This window comes from Gavialis gangeticus, unplaced genomic scaffold (genome assembly GCF_001723915.1).
Source record: "Gavialis gangeticus isolate Ggan-Ray unplaced genomic scaffold, GavGan_comp1, whole genome shotgun sequence".
NCBI lineage: Eukaryota > Metazoa > Chordata > Crocodylia > Gavialidae > Gavialis > Gavialis gangeticus.
The window spans coordinates 29,283,702-29,293,920 of record NW_017729022.1 but is presented as its reverse complement, the minus strand read 5'-3'; the positions used below and the strand labels follow the sequence as shown (position 1 = coordinate 29,293,920).

Sequence of the window (10,219 nt, the reverse complement as noted above, 5' to 3'; positions counted from 1 at the left end):
CTTAGTGCACAGAGAAGTGAGGAATGTGGGATTGGATAGCCTCAGGCAGAAGGAAACAACATATCATATCTTTAAAAATCCAGACCTGTTGAAATTCTGCAACCATGGACATACAAAATGCAGTATGTAAACTGTACATTCTGAAGCTGGCAGCACCAGGGCCCAACAGAAACTTCAGCCAGACCTGCTGGGCTCTTCCTAATGCTGTCTTAAAGCAAATAAGGATAATGAGACCATCTGAGCAGTCATGGTACATATCTGTTGCAATTATCAAGTGGTCCCAAATGCTGTGAAACAAATTCTGTGCTCTATGACATAAACATTACAAGGCACAGAATCTCAGTAGAGAAAAGTATGGAATTGGGAAGGTCCTCAAGATTTGGTTATATTTAATGTATTTTAATAACATTAATAATTTATGTAATATTTTATACAACAATAATAAATAATATCCAGTTATGTTCGCCACCCACCCACTTGTCTTGCATGTTATTTGGCCAGATGTCTTAAGTCAACTGGGACACGTAAAGATTTACTGTATATTTCTTCAACTTTATCTTCTTCACTTACATCTCCATGGAATGTAAAACCTATGGGGTATGTGTACTACATCCTTCAGTTAACTGGAAGTCCCACCATCTCAAGGTCTTGTGATAACAGGAGACTTTAGTAGCTCATTTACACAGGAAATAAGCTGTTATACTGGTGCAGGCATTATAATTCACCTTTACCTCAAGCAGTGAGGGTTTGGAGCAAGTTTGAGTTCAATTCTTGCTGATATCCATGAAGAGTAGCTGTATTTGACAATGAGGCCACTCAAGAGTAATATGATTTGTTCTCTCCTGGTGGGGTACCCCTAGAGTACTTCCAGCTCTGCCTACTTAGGGCACGAGAAATACTCATTCAGTGATATATTAAAAACAGCTCTGCTGTGTGCTTGTTCCTCAGAGTATAAAGACTGGAATGGAATAATTTAAAACACTGTTATTAAGGCTTTCCAACCCCATGCCTAACAACCTTCAAGTAAATATGAGGGAAAATGTGAGATGAGTTATAAATGCTGTTCTATCCATGGGCCAGAATAAGAACATGGGTGAGAAGAGGTAGCCGGTGTCTCTATAGTGATTTTATTGTCTTGCTATTCTGCAGGAGAATATAAAAAGTCTTGTGAAAAATATGCTCTTAAATGTTTTTCTGCTGATCTACAACAGGGGCCATTTCCACATTGTGTGCCGACTTTACCAGAACTTTTTTATGATATCAATAGAATTTTATATATATTTTTAGACAAATAGAAAAAGACTCTCTAGTTAAGAGCGCTAGTAAAAAATGTGCACCAGGCATACAGTTTTTAACCATCCCCTTCACCTTCTTCAGAAAACAACACAACAACCTGTACTAGAATACACTGCTTTTTTATATATATCTTATGAAAAGGGACATATTAATTTTACCTCTTTTTAACAATGGGAGTTATTGTGAGTAACTCTGACTAAAAGAGTTAGAGGACTGGAAATCTGCCTCTGCATTTAACAACAAACTGGTCCTGAAGCCCCAGGACCTGATCCACAGCTCAGCAAAGTCAGTGGAAGGACCTTTTTAATAAAAGGGCTTATGAGAACAACAGAGAAATTGAACAGATGGATTTTTTTTAAAGTTTAGTATGTCTTTTAGTCATAACTGTTTCATAACCCCATTTTATTAACTAAAATGAAATGTACGCTTTTTCTTTTATTTCTCAGCACCAAGTACATTCCTTGTCTAGAATTAATCTGACTGTACTGGAGCAGAATATTTTTAAACTGCTTTATTTTTTAATGTTCTTTTCCCCACCTTATATTTTTTAGTTTCTCCTCATGTTGGTGCTTTCTGCATTTTCCACATAATGATTTTTTACATATGTAGCACAAACATTAGGTATTGCATTTTTAATGCCTTAAATTCAAACTCTAAATATTTAAAAAGTTCACACAAGTAATCTGTTCAAAGGTTATTTTGTACTTACATTCCTTTGATTTTCAGTTTATCAGTGCTGAAGCTGTTGGCTGATTTTATGTAATGAAGCAACATAATTCAGGAAAAAACAGACAAACAATGACAACTGAACAAGTGTCACCAAGTCACTTAAAAGGACTGAGTTCTGCTGGTCATATTCATGCCACAAATATTCCTACTCTGCTATTGCCAGAGTCACGTAACTAACAATTTTTTTAATGTGAATACTGTTGCACTGAAAGCTATCTGACAGTGTAAGGCCTTGTCAGTCTTGCTGACAAAGGCACAACAATATTCGGCCACTGCAAGGTGAAGTTAAACAAATTAAACCTGGAAATAATATATATATTTCAGAGCAGTAAACAAAAATTCAAACTACTAACCAGAGGAGGGATTGGACTCATCAATACTTTTCATTCTTTAAAATGAATTTTAACATTTTTCAAAAAGATGTCCTTCAGTCCAGTTTCCAGGAGAACATCTGTGGACTGTATACTCAAAAGTTATCCATCATGGTCTTTTTTGGACGTCCCTCCCTTTTTTTCATAGTTCATAGGATAATTGTCTGAATTAACCTCAATGTTTTCATAACACTTGCAGCTCTGCATTTGCCTATTATCAAATAGCCCTCAACCAGTCACCTGCAGGGATCAGTAAGGGATTTCCCCTTCCAGTTCACAGTTAGTCAAATGTATTCAGGGGTGAAAGGGAGAGTGAGGCTATGGGTCGCTTTCCTCTAAAGCTTCAGAGATTGCCCAAAATGGAGATGCTAAAGAGATGTCCGGCTAGCATGTTTTGTTCATGTGTTCATGGTCTAACTGACCTCCAGAATTGGAGTCAGGAAGGAATTGTACCCCGCATCAGATTGGCAATGACCATAGATGGTCTGCTAAAATCCTCTGAGCATCTTTCCCCCAGTCAATTCCTTGCCAGTATGAGGACTATAGGTCCTCAATGTCTCCTGTCCTCTGCCTACAGCACACAACTGTCTAGAGTCTCTTGAGACCCTGAAATGTTTTAGTCTAATATAAGCCATTGGGCTCAGAATATGGGATATCAGAGTGAAATGTAATAGTCTGTGATATACAGGAGGCAGACTAGATGATCTAATGGCCCCTTGTGGCCTTGAATTCTATGAAATATATATGTAACATAATAGGAAAAGTGTATAATATTGATTTATGGCAAAATGATGATGATATGTGGACTTACTTTTGAAACGATCAATATATGCCATTAATGTGCACATTATATAATTTTTATGTTCTTTTCAAAAGGGTTGTGTGTTGTGCTTCTATTTTGAGACAACTGCTGAGTAAATAATATTTGTTCAGGATTGTTGTATTGTGATGAAATACAATACGAAAAATGCATGTGTTTATTACATGAATGCTATAAAACATACAAAGTTCTTGCCTCTTCTTTTCCGTGCATTTATGTCTTCAGAATTTGTAAATAATGGGGTAGGCACTTTCACTGCTGTCACTTGACAACACTTAACTGTTAGTTGAAACTAGGAGTCTGATTCTGCAAGAGGACTGTTTTCAACCTTTTTTAGATTCAAAGTTCCTCTCCATAACTTGTGAACTGAATGGCACCTCATTTCAAAACCTAACTCCTTTATTTCAGTGCTTACCTCTTTGCAGAGGGGCCAAGGGAATGGCCAGGCAGGGATTGAATTTGAGCCTGTGTTTATCTGCTTATCGCCTCACACCTGGTTTATCTCCTCACACCTCACTGCAGCCTTCGAAGGATTTCATGGCACCCTTGGGTGCCCTGGCACCCTTGTTGAGTATCACTGGTGTAGTCCTTGAGGCTCAAGCCCAAAAGACACTGGGCCAGAGATTTAGGGGCCAGAGATGGTTAGCACCTAGCAGATGTGACACCTTAATCCACTACTTAAATTCTGATTCATTGAAGAGTAAAATGGCCATTGTAGTGAAAGCCCACATTGTATTCAGAACACTGATAATACAACATAAGGAAACAGAAACAAAATCAAGAGGTTGTTTCCTTTATCCGTACTAGCTTTACTGCTTTCAAAAAGTATATTCATATAAGGCTAGTAGAGAGACTACCTCATTCCAACCAAAATGTTTTGAGATGCAGATCAGACCAAAGCAGGACTGGGCCTGAAACACTGAAAATCTTTCTGTAAATTCTTTTTATTTTTAATTTCATAATTCTTTAAAAATTTCAACCAAATCTTTCTCATATAAAAAAATTTAACAAGCTGTAGCTGTATACCTGTCAAATCATACTGAACCTACATGCTTCAGTTTATGCATTGAGGCTATGAACAGATGTTACAAGTTGTACCTGCCTTTGTCCTGGAATAGAAATGCCCTGGAACTGGCATATACACACTTTGCCCTTCTAATCAGAGTTTAGCGAATGGCTAAACATGCTGCCATTTGTCTGCCATTCATTCAATGATGCAATCCCAGGATTACCATTCCCATGCACTTTGTGATACCCTGGTCTAAACTGTTGGTTCTTCTTATCTCGTGAATCTTTTTTAGGATTTCTGCCAGAACAATGGGACACTGACATATGAATGAATGCACTTTGTCCCAAAATAAACCATTCATAATGGTTTATCCCAGGACAAATACAACATCTATCTGTAGCCAAAGAGTTTGTCCAATGTAACTGTTCTCACTGAGTCAAGTTAAGCACCTCTGTCACTGAAAGACTGGGGCCCTTGAAAACAAATACTTAAAAAGTTAAACATGTGCAATGGAGGGAAATATTTTGAATCAGGGCTTTATTTCCAGACTGTGTGCTGAATTCATCTTACTCAGATGTGTAATTCCATTACAGCCCACAGGAGTCCTCAAATAATCCAAAATCTATCCTTATTTCCATGTTACGAAGAGATTTTCCCTATTCAAAATAGGTGCATCTTTTATTACATAAGGATTTCAGGAGCTTTTTTTTACTTCAAACTTTTCCTATTCAGTAAACAGAACTAGAAAGTATAGGCTTCACCTTGCAACAAATTTAAATGTCTTATTGACTACCAAAGGAGATCAAGGAGACAATAAACACTGCAATTTTTATTAGTCTTTGCACGTTGGTTCTTGTCAACTTACTTCACATTCCACATGCTAGCTAACTTTTCAAACATAGTTTTTGGGTCAGTGTCATCATTCTGGGATGCGAATATTTATTCTTATATATTTAAGGTTATTTGAAAGGAAAACAATTCACACTTCATCATTTTTCCTGTTTCAAGTTACTTGTTTCAGACAAAAGTGTGTAGCCACTCACATACCTTTAATTCTCCAATAGAAGACAGAAGTCCAGCTCCATAAGCACGCAGTTGTCCTTCTTGCTTGCAGAGACCAAATTCAATGGTAAAAAAATAGCACTGCAAAAATATATAGATACATATGTATTATATGTAGATATATACTGGTGTTGTAAATAAGCACTTCCACAGCACCAATTGCCACCATATTCACTTGATTGCCTCATTCCTTCAGAATTTCATGTTTTTTAAATAAGTTCAGATCAAGGACTCTTACTTCTAAGTATTTTAAATGTCATGCTTATTAGTAAAGTAGCTCTGTCAAAAATTGGCATGGAGAATTCTGCTTTTTATCTGCTTTTCCAAACAGACCACAAGAAGAGTCACCTGGGACAAATTTTCCAAAGGCAGCATGCCTAAAGATAGTGAAAGGGACCCAAGGCAAAATCCAGATTGGCACATCCAACAGGCATTGGGATATTTAAAAATGTAGGTGCCTATCCTAACATATATATTATATTAGATATTCAATGAAAAACAAAAACAATCCTAAAATCAGGGACCAGAATCTAGGTCTCTCCCGTTCTATTTAGTGCCCCAAACACTGGGCTGTAGATTCATGCTGCCTTTTGTTTGCTCTCCTCCTGATCCCTCACTCCTATACAGTGACCCTGTTTCAACAGGAGGGTGGAGGTTGCTTCCATCCCAGACCATTTTATAGCTTGGTGCAGGGCAGGACAACTTTTCTGGCTCCACAGGCCACATCTAGCCTGTGAGATTCCTTGCAAATCAGTTGACTCCTCTCTAGTGGTGGGGTGGTGGTTTGTTGGCATGACTGCTGGAAACACTGCATTGGCACAACTGTGGTCTTTGACCCATGGTTTATGGGCAACACATTACCCATGAGATCCTCCAATGTCATTTGCAGTCACAGCCAATTAAAAAGTCAAAACTGCAGCTGGCAAGAAAAGCACAGTTCAATGTTGTCTACAGTATGCTACTGTTCTTACCCAAGAGCAAGGTAAGGTTGGGGACCACTGCATTGGCTATTATGTAGGACACCATCACCCCCACCTCCAACTTTTGAGTAGAAATGACTGTGGCTGCAGCACTTTGTACTGCACTCAATGGTGCTAAGTATCAGCTTTATCTGGAGACTTGGGCACAGTATCAGCACAGTTTCAGGTTAGGCACCAGTAAGTAAATGCATCTGTAAGTGAATTTCAATAATCTGGGTCTTAAGTCCTCAATTTAGGCCTGCACATTAGGTGCATGTTTATGTAGTTCCCTTAAGGCAGCAGTAGGACTTACAGTAGAGTATGTACTTATATACTGTATCAGATATAGACTTAAAGACATGCTTAAGGGCTTTCCTGCTTTGGGACCTTAGCTCTCATAAGATTTTAAAGTCATCTGCCATAACTGAACAAAAATGTCACTTGCTTCCTAAATTAGGCGATTACAGAGAGTCTAGTAAGCTCAATGGACCAGTCCATTGTAAGTGTTCATTGAGGTTTTACCCATATAACTAGAAAGGTAGTAAGTACCATCTGACCCATACTAGTAAGATATTGAAAAAAAATATTAGGATAAAACCAGTACTGTGTCTAATCTGTATTATACGCTCCATTATATTGGAAAGTGTGTGAAGCAAAGGTATTGCAGCAGCCCTACAATGGAAAGGGAAGAAAAGCACTACAGATCCTAAGTTATTTATTTTGATTTTGATATTATCCATCAGAATTTGCTTGATCATCTATCAGGGTTTTAAAAAGGGTATGTCTACACAACAAATTGCTATAATGCAAAGACAACTAAGTTAGCTCTGAATGAGCATTATAGCTCTATCAGCACAACACAGCTAGGTTAATGAATTATTGCCACTTAAGTGGATTTTAGGTCCTACTCCCAGGTACACAAATAGATTTGTCCTTCTGAGCATGCTCAGGAATCTTCATAAGTCACTAAAACTTTAACTGGAGAAAACCAGGAGGAGTGAGTGTTTTGCATAGGAATAGGAGATTTGTAACGCATCATAAATGAATGCATTTTAGGCATGCTGTAAGGGACAAGTCTAGTCACACAGGTGGGGGTAATATCTAAAATCTGCCTACTTTGTACCTATTTTTAGATGGCTACGTTCTGTTAAAAAGCCTGAAAGTGAATTAGAATGTGCTCCTAAATGTCCAAAACAGATGAGACTCACTAGTTCTTCACAAAGTTTTCAGAAATCTAGTTTCCATCACCCACAAATATAGCTCATACACATTTGTAATTGTTCTTTCTTAAATTACCTGACTCAGCATACATGACAGGAACTCTGGAAGTTAACAAAGGTGAACCGTTTGTACAATATCTGAAACAAATAGCAGCTAGCAATTGATGAGGCTTGGAGGTACCTGAATGCCAAAGTCCCCAATGCATAAGCTTAAGCTCTGATATTTATATGAAGCTCATCTAAATCGTCTGAGTTTGGATCACTAAGGGAAGCACTTTCTTCTTCTCATGGAACTTCTGCTCTTCCAGTTCTGTTACCAGAAAACTCAGAAGTGCAGAAATAAAAAAGAAAATGATGAGATCACAAGACATTTCAGAAATGGATCATTTCCTCTGGAGCCCTGCCTCAGAAACGGGCAAAGAATCAAGAGGCTTTCATTTTGGGGGGGGGGTCCCCAAAACCGCTCCTCCCTCATTAATGCTTACCTAACTGCTCTTTAATAAAAAATCCTTCTTCCTTCTCATATAAAAGTTCATGAAAATATACTAATTTATTCAATATAGCATTAGGCAGAAAATATCCAAGTAAATTAGAATAAAATTAGCATCTGGTCTTGTTCCAAAGAATATAAAAACTAAGTGGGGGGGGGAGGGGTTAGAATGTTACTGAGTGCAGAAGGCACTGGTTTAGGTCCAACTATATGAACCAAAAGGCACCAAAATTCACAGGGATAAGGCATGGTTAAAGTATAGCACCCAAGTCATGAAAATGAGGTTCTGTTTCTGGCTTTGCCATCAGCTTATGCAAGTCAGTATGAGAGAAATATTCAAACTGCTGTCATGCACGAGAAGATGAATACTGAGTCAGCTGGTTCACAAAGGCTAGGGACAGACATTACACATAAACTGATTTAAGTGATCAGAAACTGGTTTAAATCTGTAACAGAACAGATGTTCAGTGCACATAAACCAGTCTGAAAATGGCTGAAACCGGTTTGAGACAAACCTGGTTGAATGTAGTATTACACTCGACTGATTTGGCTCAAACCTGTTTATGAAATGTCTGTCCCAGACCCCTTGCTGGCTTAAGTTAAATGAGTCCTTCAGCATCCCAGCATGCTCTCTGGGCTGGGCAGGGCTCTCTGCTCCATATCAGGCAGCCAGGGCCTCTCCCCTCTGCTCCCTGGCTGCAGCTCCAGCAGAGCCTTGCAGGCACAGCAGGATCTGCTGGCTTCCCTGTGTCTCCCTCTCCTCCCTGCTCACCACTTGCTGCTTAAGCAGAGATCCCTTCCTCCTCTCTATCACAGCAGGGACTGTAGCCAGCATGTGGTATGCTAGCTAATGTCGAGAGGTGTCTGTGTGTGTCTCTCTCTCCAATTTCACTGGGATAGGCAGACAGAACAGGGACAGCTTAGGGTTTTTGGAGCTAATCAACAGGTCAGTCAGTAAGCTGTTTAAGAAGTCTGAAGTAATGTAGAGAGAGGCTATTTTTTTACTAATCAGGTGATAAAAACTGTTATCAGCTCCCCAGCTGGCTTGCTCACCTGTCAGTTTGCTGCATGATGAAGCAGGGAGGGAGATTGAAAAGCTCCATATTATCAACAGATGCATGCACTGCACCCCTCTTTCCCCTTGCCTCAGAGTACTAGCCCCAGGGCCAGCAACACTCCCTCCACTTGAGCAGCCAGCGGGGAAAAACCTGAGACCATGCAGGCTGACATCCCTAATGAGAGAGTCCTGCCAGGGCCTGGCCACACCCCCTTCAGCTCAGCTCCTGCAGAAGGAAAAGGGGGGGCTGCTCTAGTGCCCTCTGGCTTCTAGCCTGAGCCACTGCAGTCATGTGATTGAATTTCCTTAGCCCAGACACAATGCCTGCCTGGTTTCAAACCAGTTCAACCTAGCCAGGTTAGACTGACTTGCAAAGATTGAATCAATTCAGGCTCAGGCTTTTTTGAATGTCTATCCCTAACCAAAGAGATGTCCACAGAAATCCTGAAAGCTAGTCTATCAGGGCCAGAACTACAAAAGGACCCGGGCACCGCAATTGGGATTGAGGCAAAATGTAGCTGCTGACTTCCAAGGACATACCTATACCACATCTGTGCCATACCTGGGAACACTAGCATGAAGCATGCCCTGCCCACTCACTCCTGCTTCAGATGCACCAAGTTCTGAAATGAGGCAAGGTTTAGAGTGGTGCTGAGCATGCACCAAAACGTACTCCCAAGACACAGAGCACATCTCCACATGAAATTAGACCAGCTGAATAAACTACAGCACAGTTCATGCTGGAATTTATTGCTCCTGGGTGCTTGTGGGACTGCAGCGCAGAGTTGGGGTGACACAGCCTGGACTGTCAGGGGACCCTGGAGGGTCAGCCTGCCAGTCCAGGGCTGCTCTGACCTGGCTCAGCATGCTGCAAAGGCGCTGGCTGGGGCATGAGTGTACTTCAAGCCAGGGCTAGCCAGAAGGCAGCCCCACACTGTAGCAGCCTCATGCCCCAGCCAGCATCTACATGTGTGTTGCAGTGGAGTAAATAACTCAGCCATAGGATAGTATTTGTATTAAGAAGCACTAAACTATGGCAGAGTTAATCAGTTTTACTCTGGCCTAATAGCTCTGCATGTGTAGACAGAGCTGCTTTATTGTGGAGCTAATTAGGCAACTCTCAGTAAATATCTCATGCAGATGGACCCACAGAATCTAAGACTACTGTTGGGCACATTTCCAGGAACAGGTAGAGAACAAGTGTGG

The 10,219-nt window shown here is 40.1% G+C and overlaps 1 protein-coding gene across 1 annotated transcript in view; it reads right to left on the bottom strand.

The window, feature by feature from the left end:
* The window catches only part of TPH2 (tryptophan hydroxylase 2), a 126,424-nt gene that overhangs the window by 7,420 nt on the left and 108,785 nt on the right, over positions 1–10,219 (bottom strand). The window contains exon 9 of the mRNA XM_019516690.1: positions 5,273–5,368. Coding sequence (XP_019372235.1) covers positions 5,273–5,368 — 96 coding nt within the window. The remainder of the gene's footprint in view (positions 1–5,272; positions 5,369–10,219) is intronic.